Genomic DNA, 12,062 nt, shown 5'->3' on the forward strand with positions numbered 1-12,062 from the left:
CCCCTTCCCCCGACAGTGGGGGCGGGGGCCGCGGGCGTACCCTCACCTCCCTACCGTCCCCAGGGTCTGTGTGAGGTCGCGCTCAGCCAGTCCTGGCCACCTCTGGGGGAGCCCGACCCGAGTTCCTGCCTCCACCCTCTTTCTCACTACGAAGGTGACTGTTCCACTTTGCCTCAGCCCTCCCAGACCAACCGGTGGTTCTTAGGCGTCAGGAGACGCGACGAGGAGTGGGTCTGGTGGAGGCCCCGGGGTGTGTCGTTCCCAAAAGAATCATCCGTAGGCCTGCCCCCTTCATCTCTTTAGCGTCGGAGAAAAGGAATGGGGGAAATTGAAGAGGCAGGTTTAACAGCCTGGGACTTCCTTGCTGAACTTTTCCCCCCAAGGCAGGCTTCTGAAAGCTGCACCACTGGAGGGATCCAGGACCTCAGAGAGCTGACTCTGCTCTGGCTTGGCCTTGGCTTGTGTGGGAGCAGTTTTTATTAGGCAGAATGCTCAATTTGCAAGTTAATTTTAAGTCTCCAGCCACCTCGGGAAAACTCTGGGAAAGAGTCTAATGTCTCATCTCCCCTTTATTAGGCAGTGGAGTTGTGTAGAATGGTAGCTATGCTAGGTGCCTTCTCCAGGCTCACAACCAGTCTGTGAAATTGGTTTTCCTTGGTCAACTGAATTGGATTATTCAGGCTGTTTTCTTCCGTTGCTCTGGAAAGTAGCAGTAGCTATTTTACGACTACCCCCCCTCCCCCAAACACACTTTAAGTTGCAGAGACTGCTGAGGGTGTTCTGGGGTTAAACTGCTTTATCTTTGTTCTTACTTGATGAAGCAGTGTTTTAAACTTCTGAAAATATTGAAGCATTATTTTTTTTTCTGTTTTGTTACATCTGCAAAAAGTGGGAGTAAATGCTGAAACATATGAACCTTGTTATGGACTTGTTTTGCATTCGTGTTTATAAAACAGTAGGATTTTATATAGCATTCCATTTGGAGTACTCGATACTATTCTAATTCACGTCACTTTCCCACTGAAATGTTTAGTGGTTGATTGTAGTAATCTCTCCTTTAATAGATAAAGATGATAGATACTTGCTTGTCTGTCATTCAGTAAGTTCATAGAGCCTAGAGAGTGGTTTCTAAAGTCCTGTACTCTTATTTTTGAGTGCCTTAGTCCTTGGCATTTTGAGAACATGTCACAATCCTTCCATCAGCATCCAGGGAAAGCTCCCTTATGGAACTTTTTTCTTCTCATATTCCATCATCATAGTAGCAGTTAGTCTTAGTATTCTAATGATGGTAGTCTGAGCAGTATTTCCTTGGAATGACTCTGCTGGCTGCTGTTAGAGAGTTGGTGAGGATGAATGGAGTTGAATATGAAAAGAACTGCTTCCTGTTTGCTTCAACAGGAGGTATGTGATTGGGTAATTGGTATTCTAAAGAAGAGGATTGTCCTGGTCAAGTTCAAAGACTGGAGTTGCACATTTTTATCCCCAGAGATATTGAAGGCTATGCATGCCCCTCTTTTTCTCCTTTTTAATTTTTTTTCCCTGTTATGTTAAAAGGACCTAGTCACTCTGGAAAAATGTTAGAGGCAGAGGAAAACACTGAAATGGAGTCAAGGGTTTTATTGACAGAGAACAGTCTAATGCTGAAAGATAGAGATCTTTTGTTCTGGAAATGATGAGGTAGTTGGGGTCTTAGATTTCTGAATTTGACTTAACACAAATGGAGATGGGCTTTTCCCCATTTCCCTACCCAAGTGTGGGTAGCTCCAATACAATTAAATTGTTAGCCTTGCCAATTGCTGAACAAATATTATAAACCTAGAATTTCTACTTCTACAGAAATATCCTTTCTTATTCACCAATATTAGCAGTTGAATGTGTAATTCTTGCTTGAGTTTTCTGTTACTTAACCAGAATGACAATTCTCCCCACCCTTCTTTTATTCTACCTTTTTCTCCCCAACATAACAGAGAACATGAAGGAATTAAAGGAGCCCAGGCAGCGCAAAGACAACAGGCGTCCAGATCTGGAAATCTATAAGCCTGGCCTTTCTCGACTAAGGAACAAACCTAAAATCAAGGAGCCCTCTGGGAGTGAGGAATTTAAGGATGAAATTGTTAATGACAGAGATTCTTCTGCTGTTGGAAATGGTACACAGCTTATTAAAGATGGCTGCAAGGAACTGGACAACCAACAGCCAAATGGTCCTGTAGACCCAGAAAATAATCAGGGACAGGAATCCTTTCCTAGGATTGCTGGACAAGAGGATCGAAGTCTAAGAATTATCAAGAGAACAAAGAAACCTGACCTGCAGATCTATCAGCCTGGACGGCGTTTGCAGACTGTTAACAAAGAATCAGCTAGCCGGGTGGATGAAGAAGAAATCCTTAACCAGGTAGAACAACTGAAAGTAGAGGAAGATGAATGTAGGGGACACGTTGTGAAAGAGGAAGTTGTGAATAAACCAGACAGAGCAGAGACAGAAAGGAGTCCAAATGGTGACAGAGTAAGGGCTGCAAAGGCAGAAAAAGGAAAAAGGATTGAAAAAGGGGAGGGGATGAAGAAAGCAAACGATGATCCAGCCCAGGGGAAGCCTGGTTCTGCAAAGCGCTACTCCCGCTCAGACAAACGAAGGAACCGTTACCGCACTTGCAGTACCAGCTCAGCTGGTAGCAACAACAGTGCTGAGGGAGCTGGCCTGGCTGATAACGGATGTCGCCGCCGGCGACAGGATAGGACCAAGGAGAGGCCACGACTGAAGAAGCAAGTATCTATGTCCTCAACTGACTCCTTAGACGAGGACAAAATTGATGAGCCAAATGGATTAGGACCCAGGAGGAGCTCAGAAAGAAAGAAACATTTAGAAAGAAACTGGTCTGGCCGTGGGGACAGTGAGCAGAAAAGCAATGGTAAAGAAAATCGAGGTACTCTTCGTGTCACTTTTGATGCAGAAACCATGAACAAAGATTCTCCCATGGTGAGGTCAGCCAGGGAGGATGTAGATAAGATAAAGCCTGACAAAGGCTCGAGCAGTGGGGGCAAAGTATCTGAGAAGCAAGTGTCCAAAAACCTGGAACAAGAACTTCGGGGTCGAGGTCGTGGCATTCTGATTCTGCCTGCGCATACCACCCTATCTGTCAATTCAGCAGGTTCTCCAGAGTCTACACCTTTGGGACCTCGGCTTTTATTTGGATCTGGTAGTAAGGGATCTCGGAATTGGGGCCGTGGAGGTACCACACGCCGATTGTGGGACCCAAACAATCCTGATCAGAAACCTGCTCTAAAGAGCCAGGTGCCCCAGTTACATTTCTTAGACACTGATGATGAAGTCAGCCCTACATCTTGGGGTGACTCACGCCAGGCCCAAGCATCTTACTATAAGTTTCAAAACTCTGACAATCCTTATTATTACCCCCGGACACCAGGCCCTGCCTCCCAGTATCCCTATACAGGTTATAACCCTCTACAGTACCCAGTGGGTCCTACGAATGGTATGTACCCAGGGCCTTACTACCCAGGCTATCCAACTCCATCAGGACAGTATGTTTGTAGCCCTCTCCCTGCCAGCACCATGAGTCCTGAGGAGATAGAGCAGCACATGAGGAACATGCAGCAACAGGAGCTACATAGGCTTCTCCGGGTGGCTGACAATCAGGAACTGCAGCTCAGCAACCTGCTCTCTAGGGACCGCATTAGTCCTGAAGGCCTGGAGAAGATGGCTCAGCTCAGGTATGGTGTGTTCTATTCTGGCTAAAGGGCAATGGGGATAAACTGGAGGTATATAGACTCCTATGGCTAAGGTAGGTAGAAACTTTTTAGATGAGACACTGGGTGTTATTTCCCTTTTACATTGTTTTTTTTTTTTTTTTTTTGAGACAGAGTCTGGCTCTGTTGCCCGGGCTAGAATGCCGTGGCGTCAGCCTAGCTCATAGCAACCTCAAACTCCTGGGCTCAAGTGATCCTCCTGCCTCAGCCTCCCAAGTAGCTGGGACTATAGGCATGCGCCACCATGCCTGGCTAATTTTTTCTCTATATATTTTTAGTTGTCCAGCTAATTTCTTTGTATTTTTAGTAGAGACGGGGGTCTCACTCTTGCTCAGGCTGGTCTTGAACTCCTGGCCTTGAGTGATCCTCCTGCCTTGGCTTCCCAGAGTGCTAGGATTACAGGCGTGAGCCACCGCACCTGGCCTCACATTGATTTTTATAAGGGAGGGTAGTTGGAAGAAGAACAGAAGTTTTGTTTCTAGTCTTAGAAATGATTATGTTTCCTGCTTTTTCTTTAAGAAAAAAATTATCTTTAAGGGAACATGGAGTCTTGAAATGGAAAAGAAAAGACTTTCTCGAATGCCAAGAAATGAACAACATATAACTTGCAGTGAAGATCTTATTTCAGCTGTTAAATTTAGGTGAAGACATATGGGGAAAAACTATTTTTCTAGGCATAACTATCTTTAGAATGACATTCTGCTGTGCAGAATGGAAACTAGAGTGAATAGCATACCTGGTCACATTTTTTATTTCTTGCCAAGGGAGGTGGCTAATTTGCAGGAAGTGGGTCTAGCCTTTCCTGTGGTGTATTTGGAGCTAGAAGTTGCATGTATTTTATTCCAGAGCTGAACTGCTGCAGCTATATGAGCGCTGTATTCTATTAGATATTGAGTTCTCTGATAATCAGAATGTGGATCAGATCCTGTGGAAGAATGCTTTCTATCAGGTGATTGAGAAGTTCAGGCAGCTTCTCAAGGATTCGAATGTTGAGAACCCAGAACAGATTCGGAACAGACTTTTGGAGCTCTTGGATGAGGTAAACTGTTGTCTTTTTGTCCTCAGGATAAAGGCTTCAGCATCCTGTAGTTGTGATGGCTTTTTATCGCCTGAAATACTGTTTTAGAACAGAACATTGACAAAAAACTGTGCCCTTTTCTTGGATTCTAGGCCCACCCTACCCTACCCCTGTTGCTTCCTTGGGACCATAGCTTACTGACAAGTGGAATTAGTTTTGAGCTTGAAAGCTTTCTGAATGTTTTGACCTAGGAGAGAGAGTGAGAATGAGAGTGAAAGAATGAGAGAGAGAGAGAGAGAGAGAGAGAGAGAGAGACTGTGTGTGTGCATATGTACGTGTGTGTTCATATCTTTAAAACTATGGAGGCTTATTCTATGAATTTGTCTTGTGCTCAAGTTGGTGGCCACTAAATACTGTGTGTGACTCCCTTTATACAGATGTCTGAGCATTATCAGAACTGTGCAAGAGTCGTTTGCCCCAGGTTTTGGTGCGTAGATTGGATCAGAATACGTTGATTCAGCCATTTCTTCTCTTTTTTCTCTTTATAGGGTAGTGACTTCTTTGATAGTTTGCTTCAGAAACTGCAGGTTACTTACAAGTTCAAACTGGAGGACTACATGGACGGTCTTGCCATTCGCAGCAAGCCATTACGCAAGACAGTAAGCCAGCTTCTTTCTATATCTTAAATTTATTCGTCCATTTAGTGAGCATTTATCTAGTGTTAGTTATGTGCTAGATACTGTGCTGGGTGTTGAGGATAAAAGAATGAAAGATATAGTTCCATGGGGGAATAGACAGATTAAACCAACAATTGTAATGTCATAAGTACTATGGTGATGGTATATACAGAGTGTTGAGAGGAATAGAGGAAAGTGGATCTGACTTAGCTTGGTGGGGTCAAGGAAGCCTTCTCAGAGACTGTCAGGCTAAGTCTTGAAACATGAATAGGAGTTTGAAGGTGGAAAGGGCAGTTTAGACAGCGAGAGAGAACCAGGAGTTGTTGGGAAAGTACAGAAGTTCAATATGGTAGTGTTTGTAATATGGAAGGAACTGTATCATAATTTCTTGTATGCTGTGCTGAAGAGTTTAGACTTCATTCTGAAAGCGTTGGGGAGCCACTAATTGATTTTCAGTGAATGGTTAAGATAGATTTGTTCTCGAACCAATCACTCTGGCAAATTGGTAGGTTTGGATGGGAGTTGGGCAAGAATGGAGGTAGGGGAGTCAGGTTGTAGGTCTGAACTAAGACAGAGGCAGTGGAGGTGGAAAAGTGAAGACCAGATTGGAAAGATACAAAGGAAATAGAATGCTGGCTGATTTGGTGTGGATGAAATTGGAGGCATGAAGAGTCTGGATCATATCTCAGTTTGGGGCGTAGTGGAGTGGCTACAGAGCAAGACGTTAGTTCAGGTTTGGATATGCTGAGGTCGAGGTGTCTAGCAGGAACTTGAAAATGAATATTCATGTCTGCCTTGAGCTCAGGAGAAAGCTGGACTGGTGATTATAGATTCGGGAATCATCATTGTGTAGGTATTAATAGTAGTGGAAGGAGATATTGGGATGCTGGGGAGGCTGGCCAGAGAGAGAAGATCAAATTTCAAGGTGGAGGTGGGTAAAATTGTCATGTACTATAGAGTTGTCAAATGTTAAGGTTATAAAAAGTGTCCATTGGATTGGATGACTTCACTAAGAGTTAATTTAGGCCGGGCGTGGTGGTTCACACCTATAATTCGAGCACTCTGGGAGGCCAAGGTGGTAGGATCACTTGAAGTCAAAAGTTTGAGACCAGCTTGAAAAAGAGTGAGACTCCATCTCTACAAAAAATAGAAAAATTACCTGGGAGTGGTGGCATGTACCTGTAGTCCCAGCTACTTGGGAAGCTGAGACAGAAGGATAGCTTGAGCCCAGGAGTTTAAGGTTGCAGTGAGCTATGATCGCTCCAGCCACACGACAGAGCTAGACTATGTCTCAAAAAAAAAAAAAAAGTTGATTACATTGGAGAGGATGGAAGCCAGATTATAGTGAAGAGAGGTAAGGTAGTAGATATAATGAAAGTAATATAGACCATTCTTATAAGAATCTTGGCTGTGAAGGCAAGGAGGGATAGGGTGAAGAGAAGTTTTTGCTTTTGTTTTAAGATGGGAAAGGTGAGCATTTGTAGGAAGAGGTTAGAGATTCATTAGAGAAAGGAATGTGATTTATGGAGCAGAGGCTTCCTCTTGCTTTTTGCTCCTTCTGATGAGTTCCTATGTACAAGGCTGTCTTACTAATCAATAAGTATTTATTAAGCCCCTCTTACATGGTAGGTGCCATTCTAGGCAGAGGCAGTTCAGTGCTGAACAAAAAATCTGCCATGGTCCTGCTTCTTGGAGTTCAGAGTTTGATTGGGGATGAGCGCAGATGTTGGATGGGTAATTGCAGTTGCAGTGACTTTTGCAAAGGATGTTCTGGGTATATACTGTAAAGGGTTAACGTGGTTTAGAGGATCATGGAAGACTGAGAAGATCACAATTAAGCTGAGGCCGAAAACCTGTGACATTAGCCAGGTGAAGGTGTATGTGAAGATGCAAGTAGAGGAACATGCTAGGAATAGGGAACAGTATACCTGAAGGTCCCAAAGTAGAAAAGAGTGTGGTGCGTTATAAGCTGAGTAGAGTCTGGTTTGACTGAGGCACAGAGAGTGAGCAGGAAAGTGGTGCAAAAGAGGCAAGCAGAGGCTAGATCATCCAGGACTTCATGCCAAGAATGATGGAGAGCCTTTGAAAGAATTTGTTTTGGGCAGGGTGTGGTGGCTCACGCCTGTAATCCCAGCACTTTGGGAGGCTGAAGTGGAAGGATCACTTGAGGCCAGGCATTCAAGATCAGCCTGGACAACATATCGAAACCCCATCTCTAAAAAAAATATATAGAAATTAGCTGGGCATGCTGGCACTTGCCTGTAGTCCCAGCTACTTGGGAAGTTGAGGAAGGAGGATCACTTGAGCCCAAGAGTTTGAGGTTGTGATGAGCTATGATGACACCACTGCACTCTAGCCCAAGGGACAGAGTGAGACCCTGTTTCAAATATATATATATTTTTTTCCACTCATTGAGAGGGCAAAGTGGCTATAGTATGGAGGCATAACCAGTTTTCTTTGTACTCTATCAGTTAAGTACTCAGGGTTCTTGGTGTTCATTCAGAGAAAGAATGCATGGAGTAGTCAGGACCCTGAGGATTTATGACATGTAGTAATATGTAACTTTGCAGAGGCACAAATTTAAGTTATGTGCTAGGAGGATGACATGCAGTAGCTAGTTATTTAGCTTGTGAGTGAGCCTTCCTGAAGGGTCAGTATCTCCTTCTTAGTGAAGTTTTGTTCTTTATTCAGTGATATGTTAATTTCTTTTGTGTGAGGTGGAGTGGCATGATATGTTGTGAAGTAGTGTTCCTTAGGGAGATTTTTTTGGTTGGGCACATGTCTTGGGATGTTAAGGGTCTACTCTATTTTTTCAATGAAGGACAGATGCCAAGTCTGTCAATGAGAAAACACAGTATTACACAGTCCCTGGCGCATTGTAGATGTTTGATAAAGGGTAATTTATTGTTTTAGGTGAAGGGAATGTAATGTAGTAACACAATTCAGTGATATTAATAGTTTGAGGAAAGACTATGATGATGGCAAGAAAAGAACAGACTAAACAATTGCCTTAATATTTGCATATCACTTTATAATTTGTAAAGTATCTTTACATTTATTCCCTCCAGTTACCCTATAGAGTAGGTATTTTTACATTCAGATGAAGAAACTGAGTCCCAGAGTATCCCCAAGACTTCTTTGAGATCACACACTATTCCACAGAGAGTCAGGTTTCCTGACTCCTAGTTTCAAAATGTTTTCTTTCATTTGCCTGTGGCTTGAAATAAGAATCAGTCCCCTCCCTTCTTCCACTATATTTTCGCAGTAAATTTTCTATCACACGAGTGACTATTTTTGGGTAGTCAAGGTTAGGCTGAAAACCTTATACTTTGTTGAGAACTACTAGTGCCTTTTCATTTTGATACCATTCCTTTTCTTTGGGGTTGAAGTTAGTGTTTCTTGAGTAGCCTACTAACTGATTATTTTTCTTGAAGGTAAAATATGCCTTGATCAGTGCCCAGCGCTGTATGATTTGCCAAGGAGATATTGCTAGATATCGGGAGCAAGCCAATGATACAGCAAACTATGGGAAAGCACGCAGGTACTTTTACCTCTAGTTCATTATTTCTCTTCCCTGTGTGGCATTTAAGCTAAGCCCTATTAAGAATAATGGGCCGGCCGGGAGCGGTGGCTCACGCCTGTAATCCAAGCACTCTGGGAGGCCGAGGCGGGAGGATCGCTCGAGGTCAGGAGTTCGAGACCAGCCTGAGCAAGAGTGAGACCCCGTCTCTACTAAAAAATAGAAATAAATGATTTGGACAGCTAAAAATATATGTAGAAAAAATTAGCCGGGCATGGTGGCGCATGCCTGTAGTCCCAGCTACTCGGGAGGCTGAGGCAGAAGATTGCTTGAGCCCAGGAGTTTGGGGTTGCTGTGAGCTGGGCTGACACCATGGCACTCTAGCCGGGGCAACAGAGTGAGACTCTGTCTCAAAAAAAAAGAATAATGAGCCATTTGAGCCGCTTCCCATATGGATGTCCTACAGATGTCCCTTTTGGTCCTTGTAATCATGCTTTGCCACTCCAGGGTTACATCTAACACTCCAGCTTATGCCTTAAGTAGCAGGGCTATCAGGATGAATTGGGAAAAAGCTGATACAGAGCTAGCATTTTCTTACTGTTTTTCTATTCTAGTTGGTACCTGAAGGCCCAGCACATTGCTCCCAAGAATGGGCGCCCCTATAACCAGTTGGCTTTGCTGGCAGTATATACGGTAAGAAATTTTTTGGATAGAGGAAGTGTTTTGCAGGCAGTGTCTTAAAATATGGAATTTGATAGTATTAAGTCCTGGAGCTTCATTTCATCTCATCACTGTAGGCCCCAAAATATCCCCTTCTGCCTCCTATCCTCAAACTCTTTTTGTTACTGTTACTTTCAGAGGTAAGTTGTCAGGGATCTCTTAGTTCAGTTGACTCTACTTTATCCATCCGCTGTACTTAAATCGCTGAGGGAGTGTTCGTGCTCCAGCCAAACATCACTCTTTGTTTCTGACCAGAGCTTCTACTCTGAATCTTGTCTTGATTCCCTTCTCTTCCCTTTCCTATTGAACTAAGCTACTCATTCTAGAAGAAAAATAAGGCTCCCTGTACCTATCTTCCTTGAAGTCCTCACCTCACCCTAAGTAGTCAGATCCTTGCTTCCTTTCCCCAGATCCTCTTATTTCTTTTAACTCTTCACTTACAGTGCCTCCTTAGCAGAAGCACAATAAGCACTAGATTGTACTTCTCTAGATTGCATCAAGCTCTTGTAAATGTGGCCCTGACAGAGAGAAATGGGCCTAGGGAGCTGAGAGGGCTCCTGGGGAGGAAGCTGAATTGAAACGGGGAAGGTAGGGACCAAAGGTAGTTACCCAAGGTTCAAGCATAAGAAGCAGCTAATATGCTCATTAGCAAGAAGAAAGCTTTCTTAATGCTATAAAATTCATTGCCAAAATAATGTTTGAATTTAATATTTATATTCCCCTTTATGTGACAAAACTACAATCCCCAACCCCAGGGCTGTGACCTGGTACTGGTTTGTGGCCTGTTTGGAAATCAGGTCTACACATCACCCCCTGAGCTCCGCCTAGCCTCCCCCGTCCCACCCCTGCCCCTCCCCATTCATAGAAAAATTGTCTTCCATTAAACCAGTCCCTGGTGCCAAAAAAGTTGGGGACTAGTATACAAAAGATTCAAAGAAATTCTTAATAATTATGGATTGAAATAATGATTAGGCAATATGGTTTACTGAAATCCTTCCCTCAGAATATTGAATCTCCCTCTTTTTTTTTAATCTCTATTCTATTCTCTTTGTGATAGGTGTATGAGATTTTTTTTCCCAACCCTCTTGGCGGCTTTATTTTTCTCTCCCCTTTCTCCTTACCCATCTTTTCTTTGTTCTCCTATTTTTTCTGCTTATTACTTGTCTCCTTTTCCAGCTTTTCTTCTTCATAATTATTGAATGAAATGTTAATGAGAAAATAATTAGCCATTACCTCTATCTAGTTCCAAGACATTTTCATCACCCCAAAAGGAAACCTTGTGCTTACTGCTTTACATTCTTCCCTTCCCCCAGCCCTGGCAACCACTAGTCTGATATCGTTTTTTTTTTCCTCAAATTTTATTAAAAGGCCGGGTGCGGTGGCTCACGCCTGTAATCCTAGCACTCTGGGAGGCCGAGGCGGGTGGATCGCTTGAGGTCAGGAGTTTGAGACCAGCCTGAGCAAGACCCCGTCTCTACTAAAAATAGAAAGAAATTATCTGGACAACTAAAAATATATATAGAAAAAATTAGCCAGGCATGGTGGCGCATGCCTATAGTCCCAGCTACTCGGGAGGCTGAGGCAGTAGGATCACTTAAGCCCAGGAGTTTGAGGTTGCTGTGAGCTAGGCTGATGCCACGGCACTCACTCTAGCCAGGGCAACAAAGCGACACTCTGTCTCAAAAAAAAAAAAAAAAAATTTATTAAAATAGAAATATAAATTTTAACCTTGTTTTTGTTGTTTTTGAGACAGAGTCCCACTCTGTTGCCTGGGTAGAGTGCAGTAGTGTCATTATAGCTCATGGGAGGGAACCTCCAACTCTTGAGCTCAACCTATCCTTCTGCTTCAGCCTCCCGAGTAACTGGGACTACAGGCGCCGGCCACCACACTCAGCTGATTTTTTTCTTTTTGGTAGAGATGGAGTCTCACTCTTGCTCAGGTTGGTTTCGAACTCCTGAGTGCAAGTGATCCTCCTGCTTCAGCCTCCCAGAGTGCTAGGATTATAGACGTTAGCCACCAAGCCCAGCCTCGTCTGATTTCTGTTTCTGTAGATTTACCTATTTCTGGATGTCTCATATAAATGAAATCATAAAATATATGACCTTTTTTGTCTGGCTTCTTTCATTTAGCATAAAGTTTTTGAAGTTCATCCATCTTGTAGCATGTATCAATCCTTTATTTATTTTTAAGGCTGAGTAATCTATTGTGTAGGTACACCTACTACATTTTGTTTATTCATTCATCATTGATGGATCTTTGGGTTGTTTCCACCTTTTGACTATTGTGATTATGCTATTGTAAAGTACAAGTATTTATTTGAGTACCTGTTTTCAGTCCTTTTGGGTCTATACGTAGGAGTGGAAT

The 12,062-nt window shown here is 43.3% G+C and overlaps 1 protein-coding gene across 2 annotated transcripts in view; it reads left to right on the plus strand.

Moving 5' to 3' along the window:
* Nucleotides 1-12,062, plus strand: part of SMG6 (SMG6 nonsense mediated mRNA decay factor) — a 212,981-nt gene that overhangs the window by 275 nt on the left and 200,644 nt on the right. The window contains exons 1-6 of one of the 2 annotated variants that reach the window (XM_045526114.1): nucleotides 48-154; nucleotides 1,968-3,726; nucleotides 4,609-4,801; nucleotides 5,329-5,439; nucleotides 8,892-8,998; nucleotides 9,592-9,670. In XM_045526114.1, the coding sequence (XP_045382070.1) occupies nucleotides 1,973-3,726; nucleotides 4,609-4,801; nucleotides 5,329-5,439; nucleotides 8,892-8,998; nucleotides 9,592-9,670 (2,244 nt within the window). In that variant the 5' untranslated portion in view covers nucleotides 48-154; nucleotides 1,968-1,972. Of the gene's footprint in view, nucleotides 1-47; nucleotides 155-1,967; nucleotides 3,727-4,608; nucleotides 4,802-5,328; nucleotides 5,440-8,891; nucleotides 8,999-9,591; nucleotides 9,671-12,062 lie in introns of those variants that run through there. The other variant, XM_045526113.1, reaches the window with a different exon arrangement.

The sequence above is a fragment of the Lemur catta genome, chromosome 15, assembly GCF_020740605.2.
Source record: "Lemur catta isolate mLemCat1 chromosome 15, mLemCat1.pri, whole genome shotgun sequence".
In the NCBI taxonomy this organism is placed as follows: domain Eukaryota; kingdom Metazoa; phylum Chordata; class Mammalia; order Primates; family Lemuridae; genus Lemur; species Lemur catta.